This window comes from Bombina bombina, chromosome 1 (assembly GCF_027579735.1).
Source record: "Bombina bombina isolate aBomBom1 chromosome 1, aBomBom1.pri, whole genome shotgun sequence".
NCBI lineage: Eukaryota > Metazoa > Chordata > Amphibia > Anura > Bombinatoridae > Bombina > Bombina bombina.
Window position 1 is genome coordinate 162,866,341 of NC_069499.1, and position 9,287 is coordinate 162,875,627.

At 35.8% G+C, this 9,287-nt stretch overlaps 1 protein-coding gene across 1 annotated transcript in view; it reads left to right on the top strand.

Annotated features, from left to right (window-relative positions):
• Nucleotides 1–7,898, top strand: part of KATNBL1 (katanin regulatory subunit B1 like 1) — a 50,982-nt gene extending 43,084 nt beyond the window's left edge. The window contains exon 10 of the mRNA XM_053689532.1: nt 7,327–7,898. Coding sequence (XP_053545507.1) covers nt 7,327–7,359 — 33 coding nt within the window. The 3' untranslated portion in view covers nt 7,360–7,898. The remainder of the gene's footprint in view (nt 1–7,326) is intronic.
• Nucleotides 7,899–9,287: the final 1,389 nt, after the last annotated feature.

The window sequence follows — 9,287 nt, forward strand, 5'->3', positions numbered from 1 at the left end:
ATTTTAAATAAATAAGTAGATTTGTCTATCTGAGGAAGGATCTTCTGAATCAGATCCTTATTAGAGGAGGATAATTCAGTATGTTGTCGGTCATTTGAAATTTCATCAACTTTATGAGAAGTTTTAAAAGACCTTTACATTTATTAGAAGGCAGGATGGCAGACAACGCCTTCTGAATAGAATCGGCAATAAATTCTTATAAATTCACAGGTATATCTTGTACATTAGATGTTAAAAGAACAGCCACAGGCAATGTACTATTACTGATGGACACATTCTCTGCATGTAAAAGTTTATCATGACAACTTAATACAAACCACAGCTGGAGATATAATCTCCACAAGATTACAACAAATGTACTTAGCTTTGGTAGAACTGTTATCAGTCAGCAGGATTCCAACAGTGATTTCTGAGACAGGATCAGATTGAGACATCTTGCAAATGTAAGAGAAAACATATATAAAGCAAAATTATCAATTTCCTTATATGACAGTTTCAGGAATGGGAAAAAAATGCAAACAGCATAGCCCTCTGATAGAGAAAAAAGGCAAGAGGCATATAGGAATGGGGTTTAAAATAATGAAAATATTTGGCGCCAAGTATGACTCGCAAACAAACAGAACATTTTTTTGGCCCTAACAACAGTCGGAAATGACACTCGCGTCATTGAAGACGCAACCTTGTGAAAGGACTCTGCGTCGACAAAGACGCCGGAAATTATGAATTTGCATCATTGAACGTAACTTAACGCCAACAAAAATCTCGCGCCAAAAATGATGCAATAAAGTTTGGCATTTTGCGCCCTCGCGAGCCTAATTCTGCCTGCAAATTTTAAAATGACAGTCAATTGAAAAAAGAATATACCCCAGGTAAGAAATACATTTTCCTAAAAAATGCATTTCCCAGATATGAAACTGATAGTCTGCAAAAGGAAATATACTGAAACCTGAATCATGGCAAATATAAGAACAATACATATATTTAGAACTTTATATAAATACATAAAGTGCCAAACCATAGCTGAGAGTGTCTTAAAGGGACAGTCTAGTATAAATTAAACTTTCGTTATTCAGATAGGACTTTTAATTTTAATCAACTTTCCAATTTACTTTTATCATCAAATTTGCTTTTTTCTCTTATTATTCTTAGTTTAAACTAAACATAGGTAGGCTCATATGCTAATTTCTAAGCCTTTGAGGGCTGCCTCTTATCACAGGCTTTTTAAATCTCTTTTCAACACAAAGAGACAGAAAGTACACGTGGGCCATATAGATAACACTGTGTTCAGGCACAGGGGGTTATTTAAGATTTAGCACAACACAATGCTAAATGCTAGACAATAGATAATAATAAACAGTCACAGTCATGTGATCAGGGGGCTGGAAGAAGGTTTCTAGATACAAGGTAATCACAGAGGTAAAAAGTTAATTAATATAACTGTGTTGGTTATGCAAAACTGGGGAATAGGTAATAAAGGGATTATCTATCTTTTAAAACAATAACAATTCTATGGTAGACTGTCCCTTTAAGTAATGAAAACCTACTTACCAGGAGACACCCATCCACATATAGCAGATAGCCAAACCAGTACTGAAACGGTTATCAGTAGAGGTAATGGAATATTAGAGTATATCGTCGATCTGAAAAGGGAGGTAGGAGATGAATCTCTACGACCGATAACAGAGAACCTATGAAATAGATCTCTCGTGAGGAAAACCATTGCATTCAAAAGGTGATGCTTCCTTCACATCCCTCTGACATTCACTGTACTCTGAGAGGAATTGGGCTTCAAAATGCTGAGAAGCGCATATCAACGTAGAAATCTTAGCACAAACTTCACCACCTCCATAGGAGGCAAAGTTTGTGTAACTGAATTGTGGGTGTGGTGAGGGGTGTATTTATAGGCATTTTGAGGTTTGGGAAACTTTGCCCCTCCTGGTAGGATTGTATATCCCATACGTCACTAGCTCATGGACTCTTTCCAATTACATGAAAGAAATAAAAAATATATATATATTTATTTATTTATATTAAGTAGAGCTGCAACAACTAATCGTCATAATCAATAATTATCGATTATGAAAATAGTTGTCAACGAATCTCATAATCGATTAATCGATTAGTTGGTTTGCAATTAGTTGGTTTGCGCACAACACCAGCTGCTTCACTCCAATGAACTCCTGCACTTGGTGTTGTGTTTTATGGTTATGTCCTTAGCCCAAAGGATGTCTACAGACGTCTACTTTTCACTTTTTCAGGACAGTGTATGTTTGCAACTACCCGTGGCTTATGGCAATCCAGATTTAATAGTCATCATTTGGATTGTTTATATTAAATCTGATTTGGGACTATGCTTTTCATGATATAGTGCCAAGCTTGTTGTTTACACCTTGCCCCTAGATTGATGCGAGTTATTTAAATTGATGTGCACTATTATCTGTTTGCACAATTATTAGCGTAGTGCTTGTTATTGCTGATTATATGTACTGTATAAATAAATGTGTAAGGCTTTGTCCTGTTATTGATATACAGTCCTTAGCGCTTTTGATTTGTTTTTTTTGTTTTGTTTTTTGTTTTTTATTGAGGACATAAAAACAACAACATACATCATACATGAAATAAGCGTTATAGAGATATTCACGTCATATCTGAAAAAGATTGTATAAATTTGAGTAAAGTCCTCATTTTACATCCCCTTATAACCATGTGTTAGGCCACTTTTGGACCAAATTTGATAGTCTCATTAAAGTCCAGGGGTTATTATAGAGCAATAAAGGAGATTTGATGAAAAATAAACATAAAAAACAAAAAACTGCATCCAACTAATAAACATGGTAGACATGAAACTAATCAAACAGATTGTTAGACGCTGTTGCCTGAACAGGCGCACCAAAAACACTAGACAATTCAACAGCAAAAAAAAATTAGCATATCAGTAAGGAGTCTCTTAGTGCAGGAGAGAAGCCTGATATCTATACATGTGATGTTTTAGGAAATTTACACTTTAAAACAAAAACAAGAAAAAAACCTTCACAGTTATATAAACCAACATATAAGCTCTGTATAGGCATGTATTTATGTATTCCTTATTTATAATACCTTTAGGAATAAAATTGCGGTATTAGACTATATGTACCCTTGTGCTTCTGTCTATATTTAAAATGTGATGCTTTATGTGTCACATATTTCTATATTACTTTTGTCCACCCAGCAGCCCCGGCCGTGGACTGCCAGGTCAGGACAGCGGCCATATGTAAGCTCCAAATCTTGGGTTGGAGGCTCAGTGATCCTGACAACTCGTATCCTGTAAATTTTATATTATAGCAGTATTCTCCCCGGGGGCCCCCCTCCAACCCCCAAAAGAGATACCGGTTGATGCAGGACACTGTGTCAGTAAGTGTTCAGAAAGTAGAACATGATAAACCTCAAGTAGCTATGTGACTTCCTATAGTAATATCCCCCAAGGCAGAACATACAGTGATCTGAGATGTCATTGCAGAAAATGCAGCATGTCTGCAGAAAGAACAGAACCCATGCAGGAACTGTTAGACTTAGTGCTTTAACTTTGCAGCTCTACTCTTCAAACAGAGTTGTGTTCTGGCTGCACTGTTTAAGTGTTCCAGTGCTTCAAGAGAAAAGTGCTGTTTGAAGTTAACATTCAGATATGCAGTAGCATTGTAAAGCAGCAGTGCATTGATTATTAACTGGCTTTTTTCAAACACTTCCCTAGCCTTTCCCAGTTTGCAAAGCTGTTTGGTTCTGAATGTAAGACGTTCTTATGAGGATTGCACCTTTTTATTACTACGAGACATTATATCATTTAGTTTTTCTGCAGCTAATTTGCAATGCAATTTTCAATTACTGCACTATATTATACAACGTTAGAAATTGTTTTATTTTTTAGTTAACCAACATATTGCAATTGAACTGGTGCTTTAGTGTAACTGCCTAATTTAAAATTGAATTTTATTTAAAAATGGCCTGCAGAAAAATTTTCACTAAAGAAATCTCATCGCAGAAAGTGAAAAAAAATTCTGCCCCTGGGGTAATATCATGGGAAGGTATAAAAACAATTATCAACATGCACATGTTCAATATTTATCACAGAAGACAGAGATACAAAACTTTTCAAAACCTAAAAACATGTTCAAAACTGTAACACTGGCAGACCTGTTGGTGATGTAGTTATAGTAAAAGTGATAGTGGTTTTGGCGCCTTTTTATGAACAGATCTCACATAATAGATAACCGAAAAATGCATAGACACACAAGGTATAACTGTAACACTCCTAAAATAGGGGAATACAATGCATGTCCATCTTATTAATTATTAAAGTTCCTCTTGGTCAGCGATCTCAGTGCATTTTAAAGTGGCATGCTGGGCGATGATACACAACAGATGTGCCTGGGTAACAAGTATAGTGGCAAAAACCCTCATGGGGATCGCCTATATGGGGCAAACCCGAGCTGGCTAAGATCTCCAATGATATGTAGTCCGTTAACTCTTTGATGAGGGGCAAATCTTCTAAGTGTGGCCATGACATCAAAAACAGAAAATTACCTTTATCGCCAGCGTCAGTGACACTGGATCCGGGACCGGTCCCGCTGACCTCTGTAAAAAATTGTGAGCACCCCCCAGGCTCCCACAAAGATGTAGATGTCAGCAAAGCCCCTCCAGCCCATAAAGGCCCTTGCAAAGCTGAATTTTGTTCCGCAGACAATAAGGTGATGGTGCATGTCCAGCATTTCCCTTGAGTTGTCGAGATCGCCTTCTTGGGATGGGTGTTGAGATGCCTCTCCTCCAGGGAGTGCGAACACAAATGAAGGTCAGGTGTTTGGGGTTTAAGTTGATAAAAATTATGCCTCTGTATGCGGTCTTCCCCTATAATCGTTGTCGTTGGTGGCATAGTAGGACTGTTACCTTGTTGAGAGCCCTCTCTATCTATCTGCATGTCGGCCTGATCTTTCTCCCCTGACCGCTGTGTCGTTTTGAGACAAAGAGTGGTGCCATGCTGCGGGAGTAAGTTCATGCTTGCTGCCGATGGTATTCTGTGTATTAGGCTTTGGATATCTTGTTCCGAGGGCATTCTGTCAAGTATAGCTTGCATCATAGCTTCTAATCTCGCAAACCGACGATCAATCACGTCCTGTTCAGTATCGATCCACATGGTTGTATACTTTAAGGCTTTCGTATGTTAAAGTGATATGGGTGTCTAAGTTCAATCACTAGCTTGATTGTGATCAGTGGCCCGCTCCGGCAAAATACCCCGGTTGTCCGGGGGGGGGAACGCTGCCTGTAACACAGTTCCCGCCGACACAGGCCTCAACTGTCCATTTCCGTCACCGGGCTCATTAAAACAGCTGAGTAAATGCAATCTGTAGTAGGTACCGTGGAGATACACAATGCCTATAATATTATTCGTAGGTGCTGTTAGTTAATACCAATAATCGGCGGATTATATGATATTTTCACCCGGAGCTATGGAAAGGTGCGACTACTCAGAGGCGCTGCTAGGACACGCCCCCCCTTGATTTGTCTTTTTATTGTTTTTTTTATATTTTTAATAAATTGTGATATGTACCAGATTCAACCTTTATAAGTACCGGTATATATTCGTTATTTTTAGAGCGCACTAGATATTTCCCCTAACCTTATAGCTGGTTATTTACCATTGCATATAGATATTCAAGATATTTTTATGTTAGAATGAAGTCAAGGGTTACTTTATTGAGAGGTCCCTTGCCAAGGTAGAAAACACTTAGCATTGGTGAAGAGCTAACAAAGATAAATATCCCACTTTGGTGAAATTGGCAAAACCCTACTTATACACCTCAACAGCCTTTTCTCTGCTGCAGGAAATATAGCTGCAAACAGAGAACCAGCCTTAGCCAGAAGCATGTAGACATGTCGAGATTTTTGCATTTCAATGCAAAGTTTCTGAAAGAGTGAATAACAGAATGTTATTAACAGTGATAGTCTAACTCTTTCTAGTTCTACCTCTTTTCAAACAGGTTTTGTTTAATTATAAAACTGTGCTCTGCTGCTTAAAAATTGAAGAAACAGTTGTGTTAATGTAAAGTTTTAGTCTGAAGTTTATATTTGTAACACTCATTATGTGGATTTTATTTAAAACATAGAAAACTATTATTGATTCTCTTTTTATCCGATTAATCGAAAAAATAATCGGCCAATTAATCGATTATGAAAATAATCGTTAGTTGCAGCCCTAATATTAAGCATACCTGCCCAGATCTGTAAAAACGATATCCTATAATGTATCAACACACATCATCCAAAATGTAGTTCTCTGATCATCATATTGTTGTATACAGTATTTTAGTATTTAGTACTTGAAATACCCTTGTGCTGAATTATGGTCTGTCAAACACAATTTCACATGTAATCATTGTAAACCTTTTCATGTTATAAAGGGAAAAGTAGCTTCCATTAATATACAGCTGGATTTTATGTATTCTAAAATTAGATGGATCACATTTGATTAAGAGCTATTAAGAAGCTTTTTTTTTATTGTATGTGTTTCAAATAAACCCTTATTTTGTCTATTTAAAAGTGCTTTGTTACTATATATTTTTTTTTTCCAAAAGTTTATTGAAATCAAAACAGTTATATCAAAATAAAGCGTATGGAATGAATAACATTTTGAAGTATTACACATCTGATTTTTAAACAAAATAAAGTGGAGGGAAGGGGACATGGGGAGAAAAATCAAAGTACGGTTACAATGGATGCAAGGATTAAAAATAAAAATACTGTTTAGCATGCAGTCCAAGCCAGTCTGTTTCGGTCAATACATCATGAGTATGTAAGACAATTTCTATTATAGGGCTAAGTTGGGTTTCATATATGTGAGTGAGAGGTATATTTCTGTATATATGATTCCCACATAAAAATCATTTGGGCATAAAGGTCTATGTTTTTATTTTTCATGTAGGAGTATTCTTCTAAAGAGATTGTGTGATGGCACTCTGAATGCCATTGGATGAGAGATGGTACCTCATCTGACTTCCAATTCCTAGCTATCAAAATTTTAAAGCTGTTGCTTAATATATGGAATAGTTTTTTTGACGGGGTTGGAAGTTTGTTCGGAACTTTATTAAAAAGCCACAGACAAGGATCGAGGGGTATATGTATTCCTAGAATTTTACTAGACTCCTGGACTACTTCGAACCAGATAGGAGTTAATTTGTCGCATTGCCACCAATTTGTTACTATATTTTAACTTTGTTGTGATAAATTAATAATTTAAATATAATGGGAGAATGAATTGCATGTTATAATCTATTTTTTTTTTTGTTTGTTTCTTAGGATTTGGATAGTTATTTATCACAGCTTCATTGACTGGTGCTTCCTTGGACTTTACACCGTTATTTTATGAATTGACCAGATGAAATATTTTTGCGCAAGGTTTTCTTCTAAAGCTTGTGATGGCGACATAGCCGCAAAAGTTTAGTAAAACCACTAATATTGAAGAGGACTGCTGGTCAATTTCCACGTAATTACACAGCCACAGGCAGTGGTGATTACCTGCTTCATATTGAAGTAGTGTTACATTCACGTAGCAGCATTAACTCGTTCAGAGGAAATTGAACTACTACTTCTGGATTGTGGATGAGCATTTCCTGAAGACTTCTGAAGTCTATGCTACTGAATTATTACATATTGTCACTGGGATCAAGGACTGATTGGAAATGACAGTAAAATGCACTTCCTTTTATCTTGGAGAGACTACAAAACTGTGCCTGCTAAACTCTGGTAGATTTTATTATGGGAACCAGAATGTTGCAGGTTTTTTCTAACTATGTTAAAATATTTGAAGAATTAATATTAAATACTTTTTGCAATAGACATTAAAAAGAAAATTGTCATATTTACTCTAATTTTTATATGCTGGGTCATTGGCTAACACGCACTGAAAATGCTCTTCTAGTACTCTAAGATATAAATGGAGTTCAAAGAAAAAAGAAAACTGGTCATTTTTAGCAGTTATTACCTGTGAGATTAGTAGCAATAGTTGTAAGGTTGCAGTCTTTCTACTTTACTTGTTTTACCAGGTGCAAAGTATAGTGTATAATAAGATGGTTCCTTTGGGTTTATTTTTGTATTTGAAATATTTGTTTATGCTTATCAAAATGGGTTGAGCTTGCAGGGAAATCAGACTTCCTTATTTATCACTTAATGTATTCACACATGCTTCTTTATATTATCTGATCTGTATTTGTAAACCGAAGCTGCTCAGGTAACATATTCTAAAAAGTCTCGTTGCTATGGCAAGCCCCTTTTTTTTAAAAAAAAAAAAAAAAAAAAAGAAAGAAAATGTTTTATCATGAGAAATGTTTGTTGCTATGTAGTGTTCTTTATGTGAAGGAGAGACTCCTATAATGCAATACAAGGTCTAAAACAACATTCCAAAGATTTTGTGAGGTTTTGAATATCAGGCCCTTAGAGAGAACAATTGAAAGTTAACATTTTATTGCTCATCTCTACCTCCTACAAGGAGTGTGTGAATTTCTTCTGCTGATTATGTTTACACAGCTTTTTCTTTAGCCTATACTTAAAGGGATAGAAAGGTTAAAATTGAAATGTGCATTCCAATGTGAAATAGAAGCATTTTTGCAGTATACTTCCATGAACAAAAATGCTGCTAGTAAAAGTTCTTACTGTTTTTCTGTGGCATTATGCGCACATCCTGTGAGTGCCCGTGCACCAGTATGCAAACGCCACACCTCCACAGAGTCCTTTAATGACGCTTATGACACACGTATATTCAAATAAGCAATACAGACCATCTTCAGCTCTCTGAACTAAAAAAACTGGTGCACAGGCCTTTACAGGATATGTGCATGTGTCGCAGAAAAATGCTAATGTAAATATACTGCAAAAATGATCTTATTTCACATTGAAATACATTTCTGCACATTTAAATTTTAATCTCTTGATAGAAAATTTCGTTATAGGTAGGGATTCCACAGGCAAAATCAGCTGTTTAAAATGCTGAAATAAAGTAATAGGAGGTATTTGTATACAAACCATTTAATTCACTCCAACATGTAAAATGGATCATTGGAAACAAAAGGAAGAAAAAATTAGGTTATACTGCTCCTTTAAAATGTTCAAATATTTATATTAAATGGACAGTGTACCCTAATTTTTATTTCTCCCCTTTAATTTGTTCCCAGTAAGCCATTTTACCTACTAGAGTGTGGTAAACAGTTTACAATACCTAATTTTACCTTTATTTCAGCATTTAAAATAGCTTATTTTGCATG